At 41.9% G+C, this 25,050-nt stretch overlaps 1 protein-coding gene across 2 annotated transcripts in view; it reads right to left on the bottom strand.

The window, feature by feature from the left end:
• LOC126260074 (B9 domain-containing protein 2) overlaps window positions 1-25,050 on the bottom strand; it is a 190,201-nt gene that overhangs the window by 20,757 nt on the left and 144,394 nt on the right. The window contains exons 3-4 of one of the 2 annotated variants that reach the window (XM_049957273.1): window positions 3,860-4,019; window positions 3,558-3,760 (exon numbers count right to left, since the gene is read on the bottom strand). In XM_049957273.1, coding sequence (XP_049813230.1) covers window positions 3,558-3,760; window positions 3,860-4,019 — 363 coding nt within the window. Of the gene's footprint in view, window positions 1-1,328; window positions 1,422-3,557; window positions 3,761-3,859; window positions 4,020-25,050 lie in introns of those variants that run through there. The other variant, XM_049957274.1, reaches the window with a different exon arrangement.

Below are 25,050 nucleotides of genomic sequence, written 5' to 3'. Positions count from 1 at the left end.
AACAGTACATAGTGCATGCCAACCCTGTACTTCTGCAAACCTTCAGCATTTCAAGTGGGTGCTCCTCAGTGTAAGGTCTGAGTACCTGCCCCTCTATCCTAACCTTCCCAAAACTATCCCTTTTGTCTCCTTGATGAAGAAGGTAGAACAGTTATTTTGTTCTTTTTGTCTGTCTATGAAAAGTACCACTCCAGATAAGCATTGGCCAGTCAATCTGTATCCTTTTAATTCTGTAGTTTTCTCAAGTGAATATTGCTTTTGATACAACTGCATACTTTCACCACCACATTGTGATCTGCTACAGGAGTAGAATGACACTGTTAAATTATGAACAGTTTTATCCTCCTAGTGTTTCTTTGTGGGAACTATAGGTAGAAATACTGATATTTTTCTTCTTCTTCATGTGGCATTATGAGTCTGTGTGCATATTAGTCACTTCAACAAATTTCTTCAAATCTGCCCTCTCCAGTGTAGTTCTCTGCCATCGACTACATCTAATAGTTTTTATAACCTCTTCCATGGCACTTTATGGTCATCCTTTGTCTTCTTCCACTAAATCATGACTCATAAAAGCATTTGTTCTAGATATCCACCATTATTATCTTGAACTGCTCCATGCATTAAAATGAAGCTCATCAGTACTCTATAATGTCCATGTTTCACTTCCATGTTCTGATTAGTCTGATCATAACTTTGCATAATTGCAGTTTAGTCTGACTGTTTAATACCCTGAAGGCCAGTAACTTCTTAAACAAGTGGAAGCATCTACCAACATTTAAGACATTTGATTTCATTTTGGTTGACACAGAATTTGTTTTATTAATATCAGATCCCAGATATTCAAAGTTTTACACAAGTGCAGAATTAAAGGTTGGTGTTGATAATGTACTGGTATTGAGGTTGTTATTATCCTTGTTGCTGAGCTTGGTCTTAATTTCACTGATAGCAAATACTGAATGTTAATTAGGTTTACCTGTGTAGCTGCACTATTATATAATTAAACCCATCATGTTGTGTATGACTTGTGCAACTATGACTTAAAATGGATCATATTACTTTTTTTCTTTATTTGTTCTTTTTCTTTTATACACATGATCTATATAGACACACCCACCCACACACAGACACACACACACACACACACACACACACACACACACACACACAAAGTCAAAGGTATTGTCTCTATAAGTGGTAGCAGACAGACGTATGACAAGATCTGTCATACCAGTATTGTTTAAAAATGTGCATTTCAAGCATACATTAAAAGTGTTAGAAAAAGTTATTAGGAAAGTAAAGTTTTATTCATACATTCACATCGACCACACCTGTCTGTCCATCTTTTCGCCCTTGCTGAGAATCCCGCATCCAGAGGTTCAGAGCAGACAAGAGGAATTAGCGCAAGCAGTGGAGGAGCAATCCTGCATCAGCATTGTTATAATCAGGACTACACACAATGGAATTAATGTGAAGAAGTACATAACTTAAATGACGAATATTGATTTATATGTATTGACATTGGAGGTCTGTTGATATTAGTACCAATTAAAGTTCACCCAGGATAAGTGTACTTTCTAATTTCTTTCATTTATTCTTTCCAATTAACTTTTTTTAAATTATTCAAGCAGCAATTATTAATCACTTTCCATTATTTATCCACTCACATATTCTGCCACTATTCAGACTGCAAATAAATTGTGAGTAACATACCAATGTTCAGCAATTGTTTGCAAAATGATGCCAACGTGTGTTAACACATTTCATTGATTCTGAGGGGTGCCTTCAAACAATCAAACTTCTCCTCGCGAATGAGTGTTTTCAACAGTCATCTGACAAATATAAGACAGAAAAATTTAGACTTGTATTTTACTTTAGATTTGTACTTTGCAAAACTTATTGTCATCCAAATTCACCTTCCACTTTGTACACACTCTCATATAGAGGACATAAGAACAGGCACCTCTGGTATAGACAGACAACTGAAACAGCTGTTAACAAATAAGTCACTACGTCCAGATGACACCTCAACTCGGTTTTCTTTGGCACTGGCTGCTTGCTTAGCTTGCATTTATTGTGAAATCTTGTTCAGTACAAAGTAGCAAGAGACTGGTAAAAAGTGTATGTTACTCCCATATATAAGAAGGGTAAAAGAATGGACCCACAAAATAACAGACCAATATTCTTAGTATTTAATTGCTGCAGAATTCTTGAGCTTATTATAAGTTCAAATATAATAAATTTCCTTGATACAGAAAAGCATCTGTCCACAAACCAACACAGACTTATAAATCATCACTTGTGTAAAACTCAGCTTGCCCTTTTCTCGCACGATATCCTGTGAACCATGGAAGAGGGACAACAGGCAAATTCCATATGCCTAGATTTCTGAGAAACATTTTACATAGTGCCCCATTGCAGCCTGTTAATGAAGGTCTGAGCATACAGATTAGGTTCTCAGGTATGTGACTGATGCAGAGACTTAATGGAACTCACACACTGTCCTGAATGGTGAGTATTCATCAGAGACAAGGATATCATCAGGAGTGCCCCAAGGAAATTTGATAGAATTGCTCTTATTCTATACATACATAAAAGATCTAACAGATAGTGTGAGTTATAATTTGTGATTGTTTGCTAATTACACTGTAATATATGGTAAACTGTTGTTGTCAAGTGAGTGACTGTTGGAGGATACAGGATGACTTAGAATTTCTACATGAATGGCATCTTGCTCCAAATGTAGAAAAGTGAAAGTTAATGAAGATGAGTAAGAAAAACAGCCTTTAATGTTTGAGTACTGTGTTAGTGATGTGCTGCTGAAAACTGTCACATTGGTGGAATGTCTAGGTGTAACACTGCAAAGCAATATGAAATGGAATGATCACATAAGATCAACTGTAGTAAAGATGAATTGTTGACTTTGATTTATTGGGAGAATTCCACAGAAGTGCAGGTCATCTATAAAGAAACCACAGTGCACAACGCATTATTGAGTACCGCTTGAATGTTTCGAATCCCCATGAGGTTGTATTACAGAAAGACATTGAAGCAATTCAGAGGAATGCTGTTAGATTTGTTACTGGTACATTCATCAGACGTATTACGGAAATGTTACATGAACTCAAATGGCCACCCCCAGAGGGAAAACAATGTTCTTTTCATGAAACACTATTGAGAACATTTAGAGAACAGGCATTTGTGACAGACTGCTGAAAAAATGATTCTATTGCCTAATTCTAACCTCACATTAGGACTGCAGAGAGAAGATAGGAAAGTTAGGGCTTGTACGGAGTCAAACAGAAAGTCACTTTTCACTGATTCCATTTGCAATTGAAACATAAAAGGGAATGATAAGCAATGACACAACATTCCCTCCTCCAACATGCACCATAAAGTGTCTTCTGTAGTATATTACATAGATGTAGATGACTTATATGTTGCTTGTATTTATATGACTGCAGACATTTTACTACATTTAATTATGCTATTTTTTGTTTTATTAATTAATAAAACAAACACAAGAAATAATGCTCAATAAATAATATACATAACTGTACCTCAAGAAATGTGTCAAGATGACTCTGGTTGACAGAAAGAGGATCAGCAAGAATGGTGAAATGTTTATAATACCAGGCTGCACTCAGGCCATCATCCGCATCGCAGGAGCTTACAATGCGAGTGCAATGGCCTGACCATTCCCTCAAATACTGAAGTGTATGTGTCACTTGGCAGTATTCATTTGTTAACTTTGTTGGGAAACCTGATGAGAATTGGAAATTACACTCATGAGTGAGGTAAGTAATTTATTTTAAGTTAATAAAATAATAAATATGATTTTTATAGTAATCAATTAACATACTTAATGGATGCATTGTAGAATTGTGAAAGGTCCAAATTATATCAGCTGCCTTGTAATTTCCACTGAAATTGAAGATACTGTGATTTGCAAAATTCTCTGACCAAGGGTATGTGTTTCTTACAGGCAGAGCATTTTTAAAATCTTCTATGTTCGTGACAACCTGGTTTGAGAAAGAAATGGCTTATTATAATATTATAAAATTACACACAAAAGACAGGCATTACATGGAGGCTAAACAAACATATTATAGTTGAAAAACTTCTGGTCTACAAAAACATTTATGATAGTTAAACACAACATAAAAAAATGTGGATTGCCAGGAACCTATTTAATTTTCATCTATTTTTATACTGACTTGTGATATAACAAACTGTAACTGTAATCTACATGAATCAAGATCCACTGCTTTTGTATGGTTACATAAAATTTAATGAACCCTATAGTTGTGTATCTCATTTATAATATGAGGTTTGGAACTTAAATAGTGGCAACTATTTATTCACAATCAATACAAAAGAGTTACATGTTTGCACCTGTTACTGTCCTTCAGAGTAGTCACCAGCATTGTGTAGAACCTGTTGCCAGCAATGTGGAAGGTGTAGTATACATTAGCAGAGCCTGTTCCATTGATGGTGCAAATGTAGCGGTCTAAAACTATGGTGATTCTTGTGTATGACTGTGATGGTGTTATCCTAACGAATTATGTTCCTCCACAGCAGACCGTCAATGTACAGTATTACTGTTCATTTTTGGAGCATCACCTGTGATCAGCTTTGTAAAAGAAGTGGCAACACTTTCTGCACAATCCACCCATCATTTTGAACGACAATGCATGAGCACATACAGCGCAAGCTGTGGCTGCTCTGTTCAGTCAATGGGACTGGGAGTACTGTACCATCCACCATACTGCCCGGACTTAAGTCCTTGTGACTTTGATTTGATTCAAAAGATGAAGGAACCACTTCGTGGCATTCATTTCAAAACTGTTCCAGAGATTCGACAGGCAGTAGACCGCTCCATTCACACCATCAACAGAACTGGCTCTGCTAACAGTATACTACACCTTCCACATCACTGGCAACGGGTTCTACACAGCACTGGTGACTACTTTGAAGGACAGTAACAGGTGCAAAAATGTAACTCTTTTGTATCATATGTGAATAAATAGTTGCCACTATTTAAGTTCCAACCCTCATATTAGGGGAAAGGGTAATAAAGAACAGCAATAAGATACCAGAGCATATCATAAACCATTAAGAACTCTTGACTGATAGAGGTACAGCTGTTATTAGAAGATGCCACATGGATTTTCATTTTTAGAGCTACGTCAAGACACAAAACTCACTAGCAAACAACAGTAATCATTCTTTCCATTTCCAAAACTCCAGTTCTTCAGTTAAAGGTAAAGAGTAACTGCTTCTATTTTGACAACAGGCCCTTACAGTAAACCATCAGCAGCTCTGCAACTGCCTCTGCAGGTAGCAGCTGTTACCTGATTTACAGTGTGCTTTCATAATCAATAACACAGAGAAAATATGACAGATCATGTTACTTTATTTTTCAGTAAATATGCCATATGCTCTCTCGGACTCCAGATGGGACAAAGACATCAAGAAGATCGCTGGTAACACCTGGCAGAGAACTGCCCAAGACCCAAGACCGTCATACTTGGAGAAGACTTCTGAAAGCCTACCTGAATCCATGACTCGAAGAGGCCACATCATCTAATGATTGAATTGGCTGATGATGATGATGATGATGCCATATGCTTTGATAAAACTTTACTAATCTTAAAAATTTGAGATTTGACGTTTTAAGAGTGAAAATTTTACTTTGTATACAGTCAATAACTATAGGAGAATTGAGCTTCTACTTCTACAGCTACATTTATGCTTCAGATACCACTTTACGAGATAGGGCACCTATTATTAGTGTGTCTGACAGCCTCGCCATTCCATTCATAGATAGCAGTAATGACGATTCTCATACCACAGGTGTTGTGCAGCACATACACAGAGGACAGAAAGATAAGAAACTCAAAGAATATATAGCTCATACAGAGGCCTACTGACAGTTGTTCTTCCCATGAACCATACATGAATGGCATAGAAAAGAGGGGAAATGAAGGTCTTACCACAAATACCTCCCATCAGACACTTTAATGTGGTGTAGAGAATATAGACGCAGATATAAAAAGAGGGCCTTTCAGTACGTATCCATTTTATATTTTACGAAACATATCCACAGATAACAAATCTGTGTTATGCAAGGAGTAAGTATTCAAGAACACATTCTTTGCACGTTGAAAACGAAATTACAGATAATGGTCTAAGAAGATAACAACCCCTCATCCTGTGAAGAAGAGTTGAACAAAGAATGTACACATAAATAAGATACAGAACACTGTAACTCAGCTGTTGAACTGCTTCTCTCCACCAGACAGTCAGGACATAACAGGACATAATGTAGGGTCAAAATTGTATGGACGGTACAGGATCCTAAACTGAGGTTTGGGACCTCAGGTTTGTGCATAGTCTGTTGAAGAATAAAAGTTCAAAAGCTTAATACTCAATGCTTTGCTTATGCGCATATTTGTGGTACAATGCATCTTCTATTTGACCATAGTCTTCTTCCCTAACAGCAGTGTTTACACTCACCATTATTGTATAATAAAAAAAATAAAATAAAAAGCTTTGAGAATTCTTGATATGTCCATAAATACTCAACTTCTTGAAACTTCCTGGCAGATTAAAACTGTGTGCCCGACCGAGACTCGAACTCGGGACCTTTGCCTTTCACGGGCAAGTGCTCTACCATCTGAGCTACCAAAGCACAACTCACGCCCGGTCCTCACAGCTTTACTTCTGTCAGTATCTAGTCTCCTACCTTCCAAACTTTACAGAAGCTCTCCTGTGAACCTTGCAGAACTAGCACTCCTGTTCCACTCAACTTCTTAATTACAACACCTTTTCTAAAGGTCTGAAGATGATGATTATGAAACTCACTGAAATGTTGTGACATGATGACACCAGCACTTGGCTGATAACCTGAGGAGATTTTATCCACATGGATTCTGCAAGCAATGGCTGTGTAAAAGCCAGCATGCTCTATTCATCTAGGAGAGCCAGAAGTCAGTAGTGGTATGATAAGACCTGGATGAAACATTCTGTGGTATATTAACATGCAGCTTGGAAAATCACTCAGGGGAGAGGAATGTTTACAATGGCCATAGTATTTGTAACAAAGTTCCTGAATTTACTGCCCTTCACTCAAATTACTTCAGATCTGAGAGCCAGATGAAACCTGAAATGGAAAACTCCAAAACATTTAAGGAGGCATGCAGTGTATATCAGATGACATGTTACACACCATAGCAGGGGGAGCGTTCAGTACAGTTTCTACTGAGGTTGAAACTCAGTCTAACTGTGAAGCTATCTGGACACAAGCAACTTGCTAAGTAACCTCAAGTTAATCATTGGATGTTTTTATCATACATCCAATTCTGCCCTAACAGTGGCAGAATCAGTCAAAGAAAGTCTACACTCAGCTACACAGAAATATACAAGTCACTAAATATTAGTCTGAGGTGACTTTATCCTACCAAGTATACACTGGGACACCAAATGATTCACTATAGTGGCACACAAGGGTTGTCTTGTGAAGTAGTTCTGAACACGTTTTCTAAAAACTGTCTTGAGTAGCTAGTTCAACAACCCACACAAAATGGAAATATTTTATACATTGTAACTACAAACAGATGGGCCCTTATTGACAGTGTCAGTATGGAGACAGGATTTAATGGTTACTGTGTAGTCAAAGTGACAATGATTACGAAAGTTCGTAAATCTATCAGGACTAGGAGAATATTTATGCTGGAAAGAGCAGATCAGCAGTTGCTAGCAACCAATTTAGACAGTGAATGGACATCACTTAATTTCAATATGATAGACATAGAGGAATTACTGCAAAGTTTGATCTGATAGTGAATCTTGCTTTGGAGAACTTTTACAAGTAAGTAGATTAACAATGAAAAAGACACACTGTGATTTAATAACAAAATTCAAAAAATGCTGATAAAGCCAAGATTGTTGTTCTCTCGGGTCAGAAGAGAATGTGAAAATGCTTACAGACAAAAGTTAGCAGAAATCTGTGTGTATATAAAAAGATCAATGTGTGAAGCATGCAACACCATCCACCATAGTGAAGTATCTTGGTGAGAACTATAGCAAATACAGGTCCTATGTAAAATCACTATGTGGATTCTGTCCAATCATTGGTTGACCAGTCTGGTGTGGCAATAGAAAGACAGTAAAATGAAAGCTGACGTTTTAAATTTTTCATTTACAAAATCTTTCAGTCAGTAGGATCATAGAAACAAAGCACCATTTGGCCATTGTACAGATTCCTGGATGGAGGACATGGAAATTGGCATCCCTGGAACAGAGAAGCAACTGAAAGAGTTGAAAACAAAAAAGTTTCCAGGTCCATATGGAATCCAAATTCGTTTTCATAGAGAGTTCTCTGCAGCACTGGCCCCTTAATTAGCTTGTATTTATCACCAGTCTCTCATCCCGGACACAGTCAAATCACCAGAAAGAAGCACAGGTAACTTCTGCATATAAGAAGGGTAAAAGAATTGACTCACACAATTACAGAACCATTTACTTAACATCAGTTTGTGGCAGAGCCCCTCAACATGTAATGAACTTCTTTCATTGAGATAGAAATGATACTGTCCACAAACCAGCAAAAATTTAGAAAGCACAACTCATGCAAAACTCAGCTCTCCCTTTTCTTGCATGGTATCCTGTTAACCATGGATGAAAGGAAACAAGCAGCTCCTTATACCTAGATTTCCAGTAAGCATTTGACACTGCAGGCTGTTAATGAAGGTCCGAGCATACAGAATAAGTTCCAAGGATATGCAAGTGGCTCAAAGGGCTGCTCTTATTTTCTATAAACATAAATTACCTGACAGATAGGTTGAGCATCAGTCTATGACTGTTTGCTGATGATGTTTTAGTGTACTGGGAAGTGTAGTCATTGAGTGACTGTCAAAGGATTCGGGATGGCATAGACAACATTTTTAACTGGTATGAGGAATGGCAGAAAAATGTAAGTTAATGTAGATGAGTATGAGAAACAATCCTGTAATATTTGAATACAGTGTTAGTAGTGTACTGCTTGAAAAGTCACATCGATTAAATATCTAGGTGTAACTTTGTAAAGTAGTACCAAATGCAACATGCACATAAGGATGGTAGTAGGGAAGGTGAATGTTTGACTTCGGTTAATTTGAAGAGATTTTAGGAAAGTGTAGCTCATATAAAAGGAGACCACATATAGAACACTTGAGTGACCCATTCTTCAGTCCTGCTTGAGAGGTTGGGATCCTCACCCGGTTGGATTAAAGGAAAACATCAAAGCATCCCAGAAACAAGCTTCTAGATTTGTTACCAGCAGATTCAATTATCATGCAAGTGTTGAGTAGAACTCAAGTGGGAATCCCTCAAGAGAAGATGTTCTTTTCACAAAATGTTGTTGAGGAAATTTAGATAGCATTTGCATCTGATTGCAGAACAATTATACTTCCACTAGCATGCACTGTTTGTAAGGACTCTGGGGACAAGATAAGAGAAATTAGGGCTTGCATGGGGACATATAGGCAGTTATTTTTCCCACCCCATTGCAAGTGGAATAGTAAAGCTAATGAATAGTTGGGGTACATGTACCTTGTGCCATACACCATACAGTGGCTTGCAGAGTATGAATGTAGATGAGTCATGACTATACAGTTTCTGTTCAAGCAGCTACAAGTACAACAAAATACCGTATATACTCGAATAATCCGCATCTTCGAATAATCCGCACACCCCAATTTTGAGGAAGAGGAAAAAAAAATTATTTTTTGCTTTAATTTGTTTTATTTACAAAAAAAAATTGTTCCAACGTTACGATGTGTTCAAAAGTATGTATAATAACTACTGGTTTGAAGCAACGCTGCTGTACAGGTTGATACATCGTTAAAACGCAACCGATACAGTGGCGTGCAGCTGGCCAGCCGGCAGGCGGGCGGCTTGCGGTGTGCAGCTGGCCGGCTGGCCCATTAGATGGGCGGGCGGCCGGGGAACATTATCACCGCCAGCCGGGACTCGATGCGTACCTACAATAGCAAAAAAAGAAAAGTGAATTATCTTGTTTAAGAATTTGTTAATACGGTATGTGCAATAAAATATTTTAGTCAATACCAGTACGTTTCCTCTCTTACCACTATTCATCACTTTCATCATCATCACTAGCAGGAGAATCATTGTCGTCTTCACCATCTTCCCATTGAGTGTCGTCCTCTGTTCCATCCAGTGAATTTGTGATTCCACATTTTTTGAAGGATTTTTCCACCAGTGGTTGTGGAATGGAGTCCCATGCACTTTTCACCCATTCACAAATCTGGAACAAATCCAGCCGTTTGATTTTTCCACTAGGTGTGAACTTATGGTTTTCATCAGCCATCCATTGCATATATTGCTGTTTAAGTGCAGCTTTGAATGGCTGATTTACACACACATCTAGTGGTTGTAGGATGGATGTTAGGCCTCCAGGGTTAATGACCAAGTCAGTTTTCCCTTTTTGTAATTTGTCTCACACTTCCTTAGTTGTATGTCTGCGGAAGCTGTCCAGGACCAACATGTTGCATAAATTCAGTAACGCAAAAGGACGACGTTGCCAAACATGTGTCACCCAGTCAATTATAAGTTCATTGTCCATCCACCCTTTCGGATTCACTCTCACTAACACCAGTATGCCTTTTACTGATATTTTCAGAATAGTTTTCCTTTTAAATATCACGTAAGGCGGTAGCGTTCATCCATCGCCAGTTACACACAACATTACTGTACATCTTTGTGTCTCACTGCCGCCAGTTCGTATCACGATGGTGGATTCTCCTTTCCTGTTCACTGTGCTGTCAAGCGGCATCTCAAAATAGACTGGCGTTTGATCCGCATTACCAATTTGCGATAATATATAGGATGGTTTACGGCACAGATTTATCACATAACGATGAAAATTCACTATTTTTTCCTCATAATCACCTGGAAGGTGCTCAGCGATAGTAGTTTTCCTCTGGAATCCTAAACCATTTTGGTTGAAAAATCTTGATAGCCAGCCCCGGCTAGCTTTGAAACTGGTAATGCCTAGTTCTTTGGCTAAAGACAATGCTTGAAGTTGGAACATTTCACTAGCCACCGCGGATCCGTATTGTCGCTTCTCATCTACATAATCGCAGAGCCTTTTCTTGAGGTCCAGATGCTTCGCTTTTTGGCCTCGCAATGCCTGGCGATTACTATTAGATTTTTGAAGATGCGTTTTATTTTTTCACCAGTCATGAATACAACTCTCACTGGGACTGATGACCTCAGAAGTTAAATCCCATAGTGCTCAGAGCTATTTGAACCATTTGAACAACTCTCACTCACGTCGTACTTTCTTCCTGCTGCATGGTTTCCAATCTTCTTGGCTTCTTCAATAATTTTCACTTTTTCTTTAGCAGTGTATGAGCGATAACGAGAACTTGCAGCTATAATTAACAAGTTTGAAGACGTTAATACTTCACTCCTAACGTGCTACTGATGCGTCACAGACTGAGGCCGCAACTATGCAATAGTATAATGGGATGTATTGTTGGAGGCGGAGCAGTACCAACAATGTTTCAAATAATCCGCGCATCCCAGCTTTTCGTCCTAAAATACGGGAAAAAACATGAGTGGATTATTCGAGTATATACGGTAATGCAACTTGGACAAAGACAAAAACATTAAAGAAAATTCATTTAGTGTCTTCTATCAAAACATCAGAAACCTAATAAAATCTCATATCCATTCAGAAAATTGATAAAGTAGACGGAATTTCAGCAGATTTGTTCTGCATATCAGGTCATCATATATAAATCAATGAAATGGAACAGATTCATCTTGAGGGACACAAGCTAATATCATACTACAGTAGAACCAATAAAAAGAAAGGCATAGTGGCTACATATGCAGAAAGTATAGTTAACCAAAGGGCCTTCAGGTTAACAAGTATTATGTTGAATTATGTTGAACAGCTTTTTGAACACTGTGTCACAGCAGAGAGTCAGAAATCACACAAGCCTGTAGTCCTGCCAATTCACAGACCATGAGCATGAAGTATGTTACAATTCATAAAGCCAATAGAAACAATTTTAATAAAGTTATGAAAACTTAACTATTTGGAAAGACTTCAACAAGGTTTTTCTGTCAGACAGTACTGAGTGCACAAAGAGTTGCTGATGTCCAGCTTTGGATTATTTTCCAAAGTAAAATGCCCAACAAGGATTCCAGGATATAGTGCAACAGCTACTGACAATATATTTTTAGATCTGTGGCATCCATAGGTCACATCGACCATGTAAAGCATGGTCTTTGAACTCTAACTGCTCTGACAAGCCACCATGTTAATGTTCCAATCAGCCTTTGTAACTTGTACAGTGTGTACGAGTATCTTTCCTTGTGCTGAAATATATGTATGTATAGACATTTATGGGAACAGTTGGTTGCGTATACAGTTATCCTATTCCCATTTCCCATATTGGTGACCCCAAAGTTTCTAGTCTTCCACGACTTCTGCACCAGTTGTGTAGAATCAACAGGTTTTACGTTCGACATCATGGTGCCTTACCCAAAGTTTTATATATGAGAATTTGGAGGCTCAGCTACTACTACCAGGCCACTCCAATCCCCTGCCAATGGTTGTTTCACTGCTAATGGACAGTGATTTGTGATCTCCAATGAAGTTAACCTCAAACTTTGCAGCTCTACAACGGTCGAGTGTTAGGCCAAACAATGGACTCAGGTTTTGTGTCACTGGAATGTGCACGCCAACATGTGAAAGGTGAATCATGTAATGATCGATCAATCATGTAGTGTTCAAAGAGACCCAAATTTGCACACGTGCTTTGATCCCCTACATGCCGCAACGTTGGTTACAGTAGTGCCTTGTGCAACGCCGCCATTCTTTCAAAACGCACACGTGGCCAACTGCTATCAAGCTATGCCAGTTTTGCCTTCCTCACAATTTAATAATGGACATTTTTATACATCAAGTTCGCCAGGCTCAACCACCAGATCTGTCATCCAGTTTCTCGACCACATGGGTTCGAGCACACCCAACAGCGCTTTGCCTTTCAAGAATGTCGTACCACAACAATGTGACCGCCAGCAGGTTTCACCATTGATTTATGGTCCCACCACAAGGTGTGCATTTCCGATGTGCACAGAAAACTCTCACTGTTGCCACACCGAGTACCAAACCACCCCCTCCACCCCTCCCCCCCCCCACTCATGGGGGGCCCTGATTCTGACCATACAGCCAATCTCTCCTTCCGCAGTACCATATGCGCTTACTGCGCCGGACTTCCACGTCATTTCCAAGGTAGACAATTTACGTACTGTGCCTTTAACCTCCGGTCCAGTTTACGGGCCTAACTCATGTGCTGCTCATCTGTTCATTCCCACAGTACTGACCGTTCCTTCCACGTCATGCCTCCATGACTCATCAGGGACATTGCAACCGGCCATTGTTTGGGATGTGTTTGCTAGTAACTCGCCCACGCCAGTAATGCTGGGTTACAGGACAGCAGGCCTTCCAAGATACGCCGAAGACAACCCCCCCCCCCCCCCCCCCCTGACCATCTGCTGAAGCTACCTCCTTTATACGAGGACAACCCCGTTTCATCGTTCGCGCTTGTGGAGCTCCTTTTCGAGTTACATCAGGTGACTGACGACAACTCTAAATTTCTATGTCTCGTCACGCACCTCCATGACCACTCACATTTAATTTGTGACCTCCTCCTTTCGCCACCACTCCCACCTAAATACAAGTTCACCAAGAAAACAATATTGGACCGACTTGCCTGCTCGCCACAGGAATTAATAATCAAGATCCTGTGCGAGGAACACCTGGGGGATCGCACTCCATCACAACTCTGGCACCGCCTTCAGCTACTTGTGAGTGAACGCACCATGCCGGATGTTACCCTGTGGGTGGTACGGTCTGCCAAGTTACCTACTGACCTGCAAATACACCTGCTACCACACTCCTTCAAGTTTATCGGCTCTCCCCTTTGCATTGCAGATCAGCTGTATGCACTACTGCGACAAAAACAACCAGCACACCTCTCACTGCTGGTTGGCACTACGCTGCCTGTTTATCAGCCATCTGCGGGCAGAGGCAGGGCTCATTCCACCTCCACGCCATCTACACCACTGGGCAGTACTTGTTCTCTCTATCCCCTTTCCAAGCACTCAAGAATCACACATGCACCATATATCCCGGTTTACATTCTGGAACAGATCAACATGGAAAAACCTCCTCCACTGACACAATTACCGCCACCACCACATCCGGCTCATCTGTACTGTAGGTACCACAAGATTTTTGGGGATGAGGCCAAGAAGTGCAGATTACCTTGCCAGCACCCAAACGGCGACCGTAGGATCTAAAACATGCCGAGTCCTGCGGGGAACTTCACAAGTGTCCTCAAACATTGCACTCCATCCACTCGTCCTCTCGGCCAAGCAGTCATTTATACGTGACTGACATTTCGTCGCAGCTTGTTTTCCTAGTCAACACAGGCGCTGACATGTCCATCATGCCTACATCATTGGCTCCTCCCATTTTTTCACTGACAAAGTCGCTTCTACGCACTGTCAATGAATCAACATTACAAACTGTCGGCTCTGCTAAAGTTATGGTGCATCAATCTCCTTCTCTACATTTCCCGTGGACTTTTTACATCGCTGACGAAGAACCAATTTTCGGTATGGATTTCTTGTCCCATTACAAACTCTCCCTGAACATAGTCCAAGGTTCAGTGTTACACCTCCCTTCTGACACTCAGATACCGTGCTCAGGCACTTATGCTCGTCGTTCCGTTTATGTTGCGACATGTAATTTGGTTTGCGAGTGCTCCACCCTCACGGACAAAATTGTGACCTGCATCACTAATCTACTGTCAGAGTATGATGCAGCAGTGCAACTCTGTCAGCAAAACGATGAGTTGAGGCAATGAATTGCTCACACTTTCGACGAGCTCACCGCAGTTTGTATCTCGCTGCTGCAGCTGCAGTCCACAGTTCCTTCACCTGATCGACCTTCATCAGCAGAAACTAGCATGGGAACTCATCAGATTAGTTCAAAAGCATTCAATGCATGTGATGAATCACGTTCTGTGATCTCTGCACCCACCACACACCTGCTACATGCAGTGCCAAGTGTTTAAACAGTGCTTCTAATGACAGTCGCGCACGTAATTCGAACAGGCCCACCGTGCAGGCAGCCGCTCCACGTGTTGGTAAACATTCCCCCTCTCTCACACCTCAACCACATGATTCAGCAGCCATCGTCATTCCCCACGCAATGCCAATGCCTCTTTTGCCCGCACTGATTACTAAAGGCAAAGCTTACAACAGACAGTCACTGCACGCCCTGATCCGCTCAGCGCTGTGCGTGCAGCTGACCTCTCCAAACAAGCGCACGCTGCACCCATGTAATAGGCATGTGACTTTCATGCTGCCTTTCCCCACTCAAGCTAATGGCAATGCCTTATCACACCCCACTTCACGTCAGCACGTTACTCAGCCTTGTGTGCAGTCTTCTGTCACTGACGGAACGACACACATGATAATTACCACTGCCAGCCCTCCTATTAGGCACATGGTTAGATGCCTCAACACCGTTAAGTTGCGCGCAGCCCAGCAGCAAATTAACAAACTTCTGGAGGCAGGCTTTCTACAGTCATCGGACAACAACTAGTCTTCACCAATTCACCTCATCACCAAACACAACAGTTCTTTTTGAATGTGTGTTGATTACAGATGCTTAAATGCTTGTACCATCATAGACATTACCCAGTGCCAAACATAAACGATTTCACCCATATGTTATTGGGTGCCACAATCTTCAGTGTGATTGTCTGTAAACATGCCTATCACTAGATTCCCGTAGTGCTGGAAGACATGCCAAAGACTGCTATCATCATGCTGCTCAGTTTGTTCCAATACAACTTCATGCCATTCAGCTTGTAGAATGCGGCACAAACATGGCAACGTTTCATTGACTAAGTCTTACGACAGTTCAAGTTCTGCTTTGCATACCTGCATGACATCTTCATTTTCAGCAAGTTGACTGAGGACCATGAAGATCATTTATCCCAGGTCCTCCAGACCTTGAACTCCAATGGCATTGGGGCCAACAAAGGTAAATTACAATTGTGCAAGTCTTCTGTGACATTTTTGGGTTACACCATCTCTGCAGATGGAATACAGGCTCCCAAATCCCGCATGCAGGCTACCACGTCATTGCCACCCCTGGCTACGTACAAAGAACTCCAACATTTCCTAGGTACTATAAATTACTACCGCCAACATCTACCATCTGCCACCACCGTGCAGGCCCCTCTGACAGAGTCGCTGTCTGGCAAACAGACTTTGAACCTTAAGCCAGTCCGTTGGACTGAACCTATGCTAGAGGTGTCCAGGGCCGATATCAGTGTCGATAGGTCACATCGACCACGTAAAGCATGATCTTTGAATTGTTACTGCTCTGACGAGCCACCATGTTAATGTTCCAGTCAGCCTTTGTACTTTGTACAGTGTACATGTGTATCTTTCTTTGTGCTGAAATATATGTATGTGCAGATATTTATGGGAATAGTTGGTTACGTATACAGTTATCCATATTACCATTTCAGACCCAAAAAACCTTCAGTGATTTAGATGTAAGTAGATTGCAACTTACTTGAGACATGGCACATGGCACAATTAAAAGACGCTTACACAAAGCTTTTGGCCACAGCCTTCATCAGCCAAAGAGAAACAGAAAAACACACCCCATTCATACACACAAGCAAGCACATCTCATGCACACATGACTGCTATCTCTGGCATCTCAGGCCAGAATGCCTGGTCCCAAACTCAACAGGACCAAAACTCAACAGGTTATTACCACCAGTATTGTTAAATGCTCCACTCTATTATTATAAAAGGAAACCTTATGTACAATGCTCAAACACATAAAACACTCCAAGAATAAAGCAAAAACTATTTTGGACATTATAAGACAAGAAACAAACAAAATTAGCTGCCCAACTGAAATTGAGCCCCCACAAACTAGCGCTGGCAGAAATGGTGACACTTTCAACCCAATGGCCCACAAATTCAGTGAACAGGCCTACAAGTGGTTCACAGCAAACATTTCAATCTGACAGTGACTCATGTTATGCAGTTTCAAAAAAAATGACCTTTTAGCTCCAGTAGTAGACTTTAATGGTCATACACCGAATGAAGCACAATATGAAAAATTGTCTAGGGTTGTAATGTGACAGACTAGTTTACTTTTTTATTGCTTATATCAATTGAACAACCAAAAGCAAAAGTCACATCAAGGATAATGTTTAACAATCACTGTTAACTTTTGTCATTAATAGTTTCAATATTTTACCAGCTTTCAAATATTGTTGTACTTAAAAAGTATACTGTTTGATACATAATATTATTATTTTATATACTACTACTATTTGGAATCTTCTTGTATTATATACAAAGTATTAACCAAATATCTAACTGTAATAACTTCTTTAGTATTTCTCCAAGATTCAGTGAGTGTGTTAGTGCCAAAAATCATTATGTAATCTCCAAGATTCAGTGAGTGTGTTAGTGCCAAAAATCATTATGTAATTAAACAAAAATTCTTTTGAAAAGCATCAATGTAATTAAGTAAATATTAAGATTTTTACAGTAGATAATCAGCAGCTATATAATAAAACTGAGGACGTGACAGTTTCTTTTCTCTCTCTCTCTCTCTCTCTCTCTCTCTCTCTGTCTGTCTCTTTTTTTCCAAGGCAGCAGTTTCCTACTTCTTTATTTGATGACATTTAGGTGGCATTAGCATGAATAGCATTAAGTAGTACAGTGATAGTTTGCTGTTAAAGAAGTACACTGAATACGTTTCTGTGCTGTCTTTGCCTTATATTAACATATACCTCAACTGATTCCATACCTCTGAAGGTTCTCCTCCTTGATGGGATCTACGGAACATGATGAATGAATGAATGATGAATTTACGTCTACATCTAACAATAGAAAATTCAGGGTTGGCATATGGAGGAGGCTGGGGCAGGGAAGTGGAAGGATAGCAGGGTAGGGATGGGGGATGGTAAATTGCTGCTAGTGGGAGTGTGCAGGGATGAGGTGAAGAGAGGGGAGGGCACCTAGGTGCAGTAAAGAGGTTAGATGGAGATCGGGAGAGAGAATGGTGGTAGTGGAAAAGGAGAGAAGAAAAGACTCAGTGCATTGGTGGAACAGAAGGCTGTATAGTGGTAGAATGGGAACAGGGAAGGAGGTAGATGGGTTGGGACAATAACTAATGAAGTTTGGGAGCAGCAGGAGGGTTACGGGAACACAGTATATATTGCACAGAGAGTTCCCACCTGCGCAATTCGGAAAAGCTGGTGTTGGTGGAAAGGATCCAGCAGTCATTGAAATGAAGAAAGTCATGTTGGGCAGGGTGGTCAGCAACAGGGTGGTCCAGTTGTTTCTTGGCCACAGTTTGTTGGTGGCCATTCCTGCGGACAGACAGCTTGTTGTTTGTCATGTCCATGTTGAATGCAGAACAGTGGTTGCAACTTAGCTTGTAGATTACATGACTGGTTTCATAGGTAGCCCTGCCTTTGATGGGATGGATGATGTTTGTAGATGATGGTGGGAGGATGTATGAGACAGGTCTTACATCTAGGTCTATTACAGGAATAAAAGCCATGAGGCAAGGAGTAGGGGTTGTGTAGGGATGGACGAGAATATTGTGTAGGTTCAGTGGGCAGTGGAATACCGCTGTAGGAGGAGTGGAAAGGATAGTGTGTAGGACAGTTTTCATTTCAGGGCATGATGAGAGACAGCCAAAACCCTGGCAGAGAATGTAATTGAATTGCTCCAGTCCTGGATAGTACTGAGTCACAAGAGGAATGTCCCTCTGTGGCCAGATGGTGGGACTTTGGGAGGTGTTGGGTGATTGGAAAGATAAGGCAAACGAGATCTGATTTTTACACGGCTGGGAGTGTAATTATCATCTGTAGAGGCCTCAGTGAGACCCTTAGTATATTCCAAGAGGGACTGCTCATCACTGCAGGTGTGACAGACGGGTGGCTAGGCTGTACAGAAAGGACTTCTTGATATCGAATGGATGGTAGCTGGTGATTAGTAGGTTTGATATGGGCAGAGGTACTGATGTAGCCGTCTTTGAGGTGGAGGTCAATATGGAGGAAGATGGCTTGTTGGGTTGAGTAGGACCAAGTGAAGTGAATGGGGCAGAAGGTATTGAGGTTCTGGAGAAATGTGGATAGTGTGTCCTCACCCTCAATCCAGATGACAAAGATATCATCAGTGAAACAGATCAAGGCAGTGGGTTTGGGATTCTGGGTGTGTAGGAAGGATTCCTCTAGATGGCCCATGAATAGGTTGACATAGGATAGTGCCATGTGGCTGTCCATAGCCGTACCCCAGATTTGTTTGTAGGTAATGCCTTCAAAGAGAAGTAATTGTGGGTGAGGATATAGTTGGTCATGGCGACTAGGAAGGAGGTTGTTGGTTTGGAATCCATCGGGCATTTAGAAATGTAGAGTTCAACAGCGGTAAGGCCATAGGCATTAGGGATGTTAGTGTGAAGGGAGGTGCCATCAATAGTGATGAGAAGGGCACTGTATGGTAAAGGAACAGGGCTGTGGAAAGTTGGTGGAGGAAATGGTTGGTATCATTTATATATGAGGGTAGGTTGTGAGCAATACGCTGAGATTCTCTCCGTAGGGGCACAGTAACTGGCCACAATGGGGAATCTTGGGCAGTTGGGTTTATGGACTTTAGGAAGCATGTAGAAGGAGTGTATGGTGTGGCAGGGGTGCGGAGAGAGATGGACTCTTGGGAGAGGTTCTGGGGTGGGTCTAAGGACTTGAGGAGAAACTGGAGATCCTGCTAGATTTCTGGAATGGGGTCACTATGGCAGGGTTTGTAGGTGAATGAATCTGACAGTTAGCAGAGTCCTTCTGCCGGGTAATCCTTGTAGTTCAAAACACCAGTTGTGGAGCCATTGTCAGCAGGTATGATTATACAATCAGGATCAGTTTTTAGGAGGTGGATAGCAGTTTTTTTATGTGGATGTAAGATTAGTTTGCAAGTTGAGGGATTTGGGGAATGATAGTGAGGCAATATTCAAAGTAAAGAAATTCGGGAAAGTTAGCAGGAGGTGATTAGGAGGCAGTGGAGCTGGATCACGGTTGGTTCGAGGAGTGAACTGAGTCAAGCGGGGTTCAACATTGGTCTCTGATTGAGTCTGATTGGTAGAGTCGGTGGCGATAAAGTGTTTCCACAGTACTGACCAGGAGAAGGTGAGAAGTTCTTTAACAAATCCTGCATAATTGAATTTGAGAGTTGGGGAAAAGGTGAGGCCTTTGGAAAGGAGTGATATTTTGGTGGGGCTAAGCCTTCTGGAGGAAAGGGTCATGACTATGTTTCAGGTGGGCTAAGGTTCTGGAGTCTGTATGATGGTGGAAGGGAGTTTTTGAGTGTGGGTAAATGTAGTATGTCTGTGAGACAGGGTTTGTCAGCTATGAGAGAGATGTGGGGGAGGTTTGGAGGTTGTGGACAGTGGTAGTCCAATGCAGGAGTAAGAAGTGAGCAGGGTGGAGAGTTTTTTGAGGTGCCTTTGTGCATGTTCCACTATCCTTCCCACTCCTCCCAGGTGGTATTCTGCCACCCACCAAAGCTACGCAATATCCTCATCCATCCCTACACAACCCCTTGCCTCATGGCTAATATCCCTATAATAGACCTTGATGCAAGATTGGTCCCATGCATTCTCCCATCACCACCTACTCCAATCCGGTCATAAACATCACCAATCCCATCAAAGGCAGGGCAGTCTATGAAATAAGTCATGTGATCTACAAACTAAGCTGCAACAACTGTTCTGCAGTCTAATTTGGCATGAGAACCAACAAGCTGTCTGTCTGCTTGAATGGCCACTGACAAACTGTGGCCAAGAAACAAATGGACCACCCTGTTGCTGAGCACACCACCCACCATGACTTTCTTCATTTCAATGACTTCATCACTGCCTGTGCCATCTGGATCCTTCCCACCAATACAGCTTTTCTGAACTGCACACGTAGGCTCGCTCCCTTCAATATATCCTATGTTTCCCTATCTCTCCTGGCCACAACCTTGAATAGTCATTGTCTTTACCCATCTAGCCCCTTCATTGTTCCCATTCCACCACTACACAGCCATCTATTCTATCAATACACTCAGTCTTTTTACTTTTCTCCTTTTGCACTACCCCCATTCTCTCTCTAGCCCTCCGTCTAACCTCCTTACTGCACCTAGCTGCCCTACCCTCTGTCCACCTTGTCCCTGCACACTCACACTAGCAGCACTTAACCATCCCTGCCCCTACCCTGCTATACCTCCCATTCCCACCCCAGTCTCCTCTATACCCCCATCCAGTTGCCTCTCTTTATCATTCACTGCTGTTCCTAGTATGGCTTCAGCTGCCAGAGACTTTCGTCGTCTGTGTGTGTGTGTGTGTGTGTGTGTGTGTGTGTGTGTGTGTGTGTATTTTGTCTCCTTCGAACAAAGGCCTCATTGGCTGAAAGCTCATTTTGTGACAGTATTTTTGTTGGGCCTATCTACATCTATAGGCAGACTCTGTAACCCACCATATGGCACATGGCAGAAGGTACCTGGTACCATTACTGGTCATTTCCTTCTCTGTTGCAAATGGAGTGAGGGAAAAATAACTGTCTTCATGTCTTTGTGTGAGTCCTAATTTCTCGTATCATACCTCTGTGGTCCTTCCACAAAATCAACATAGGTGGCAGTATAATCATGCTGCTCTCAGCTTCAAATGCCATTTCTCTATATTTTCTCAACAGTGTTTTATGAGAAGATCATTGTCTTCCCTCCAGGGATTCCCATTTGACTTCACAAAATATCTTCAAAATACTGGCAAGTTGACTGAACCTACCAGTAACAAATCTAACAGCATGCCTTTGAGTTGCTTCAATGCCTTCCTTTAAATCAATGCGGTGGGGAGTCCAAACATTCAAGCAGTACTCAAGAATGAGTTGCACAAGTGTTCTACACATGGTCTCCTTTGTATATGAGCTACACTTTCCTAAAATCTCTCCAAACAAACTGAAGCTGACCATTCACCTTTCCAACCACAGTCCTCACATGCTCATTGCATTTAAATAACTCTGCTGAGTTACAGCTAGACATTTAATCAACACAATTTGGTCTAGTAGCATGCTACTAACACTGTATTCAAAAATTACATTACTGATTTTTGCACTCATCTGCATTAACCTACATTTATCTACATTTAAAGTAAGCTGCCATTCCTCACACCAACTAGAAATTTTGTGTATTCCATCCTGTATCCTCCAAAAGTCACCCAATGACTATACTTTCCAGTATACTACAGCACTGTCAGCAAACAGTTGTCAATTGCTGCTCTTCTTATCCATCAGCTCATTTATGATCTGGGAACCTATTCTATATGCTTGGACCTTGTGCTGCAGTGAGGCACCATGTATAGCACTTTCCAGAAAGCTAGGAATATAGAATCCACCTGTTGTCCTTCATCCATGATTCACATGATGTCACGTGAGAAAAGGACAAGCTGAGTTTTGCATGAGTTATGCTTTCTAAATCCATACTGATTTGTTGACAGAAGATTTTCTGTCTCAAGGAAATTTATTATATTCAAACCCAGAATATGTTGATGAGTTCTGCTGCAAACTGATGTTCAGTATATGGGTCTATAATATGTGGGTCCATTCATTTATCCTTCTTATATACAGAAGTCACCTATGCATTTTTCCAGGCACTTGGGACTTTGCACTACTCAAGAGATCACAATAAATGCAAACTAAGTAAGGGGCCAATTCCATAGAGTACTCTCTGTAAAACTGAGCTGGTATTCCATCTGGATCTTGCAACTTATTTGTTTTCAACTCCCTCAGTTACTTCAATAAGCCAGAGATGCCTATTACTGTGTCCTACCTATGAGAGTCTGTGTGATTATTAAACAATGGTATGTTTGTACAATCATCTTGTGCGAATGATTTCTTAAATGCAAAATTTGAAACTCCCGTTTTCCCGTTGCTGTCTTCTGTTGCCACACCAGGCTGGTCATGAGTGACCACAGATAGAAACCTTAGACACATATAGTGATTTTACGTAGGGCCAGAACTTTCTTGGATTCTCAGCAAGATGTTTTGCGAAGATATATCAGTGGAAGTCAATGTGCTTTGTACATCAATCTTTTTACAGACATAAATCAAACAATGGAAAATCCAGGATGGAATGTAACAATACGAGAGAAGGAAAGTTGCTACTCTCCATATAGTGGAGATGCTGAGCCGTGATAGGCACTGCTGAGAAAGGCCTTAATGGCTGAAAGCTATGTTTGTGTCAATCTTTTTATTGTGCTTATCATGGCTCAGAATCTTCGCTACATGGTGAGTAGCAACTTTCCTTCTCTCGTATTGTTATTTTTACAGACATAAATTTCTACTAACTTTTGCTTGTTGTCATTTGCACATTCTCTTTTGAACCAAGAGTGCAACAATCTTAGCTTCCTCAGAATTTTCTGAATTTTATTATTAAGCAACAGTGGGTCTTTTCTGTCCTTAACCCATTTACTTAGCACAAACTTAAACCGAGTGCGATTAACAATCTGTTTAAACTTTACCCATAATTCCTCTACATCCATCATACTGGAACCAAATAATGTCCATTCATTGTCTAAGTGGGATGGTAACTGTAGTAACACGGTTCATGCTTTCCGTTGCACTTCAGAGTAGACTGAGAACTGTCTCATAGGCATGGCTGATGTGAACTGACTGGGCACGGCCCATGCTGCCTGAGTTGTTGTTGTTGTTGTTGTTGTTGTTCTGCTGGCAGAGGTCGCGGCCGAATTCTCGCATGCCCTCTGGTGGACGGAACTCTATTTGCGGCAACTACCGTCCGTGACGCGCTGTGCCGATGTGCGCCTCCCGCGATCTTTCTGGTGACTACTGCACTCCTCCTGCTTCGGGGGGTGAAGCCACTGTGATCCACTGCGTCGGAAGGTGGAGCATCGTGCAGGAGTTATGACCTCCACGTCCATCGGAAGGCTGGAGTCGAGGGGATGTACCAACCCTCGAGCCGGAACCTTCGAATACGGCTGGAAGTGACCCACACGAAGAGGCCCCCGTCGTCCCATCACCAGAACCCGGGACAGAACGGGAGACAGGCTGTCGAACTCTGGATCCTGATCCACCCCGGGAGGGGCAAGACCCAGTGGCGGGGATGATGGGGAAGGGACGACCACAGGTGAACCAGCCTGCTGAGAAACTGGGCCTGCGAGGGGAGCCGGCTCTCGCTGGGGCATCGCTAATGATGGTGATGCCGGTGCTGGAGCGACTGGAGGCTGCCAAGGCTGAGAGCCATCGCAGTGTGGCGGAATCACAGGGGGGAGGGGTGGTAGCATCCCCTGAGAAACCAACACAGGTGCCGGCAATGGGGAAGCCAGTGCCCGAGGGGTCGGAGGGTGGGGGCCCAAACGTGGATGAAGCTGATTTTGGTGACGACGTACCTCCCGGTCCCCAGTCTGCAAGGTATAGATCCGGCGGCCATTTCGGCGCAGGACCACTGCCGGTATACAACGTGGATTGCGACCAAACCCACGTGCCCAGACCGACATACCCAGTGGAAAGCCGGGTACTCCGTTTTGTGAAGACTGGCGAGGACTGGGTTGAAGGAGGTGCAGCAGAGTCCTAGGTTGGCACCCGTGGAGGAGCTCTGCGGGGCTGCATTCTCCCATAGGTGTGGTCCGGTATGCCGTCAGGAAAAACGTCAACGCCTCCTCCGCAGGAAATTCGTGCACATACTTTTTCATCTGTGTCTTAAATGTGTGCACCATGTGCTCGGCTTCCCCATTCGATTGTGGATGAAAGGGGGGAGAGCAAACATGCCGAATACCGAAGCGCCTACAAAAATCCTGGAAGGTCTGTGACATAAACTGAGGTCCATTGTCCGAGACCAGGGTGACTGGCAGACCTTCCACAGAAAAAATTTTTG

Source organism: Schistocerca nitens, chromosome 5 (genome assembly GCF_023898315.1).
Source record: "Schistocerca nitens isolate TAMUIC-IGC-003100 chromosome 5, iqSchNite1.1, whole genome shotgun sequence".
Lineage (NCBI taxonomy): Eukaryota > Metazoa > Arthropoda > Insecta > Orthoptera > Acrididae > Schistocerca > Schistocerca nitens.
This window is presented reverse-complemented; position numbering and strand designations above follow the sequence as displayed.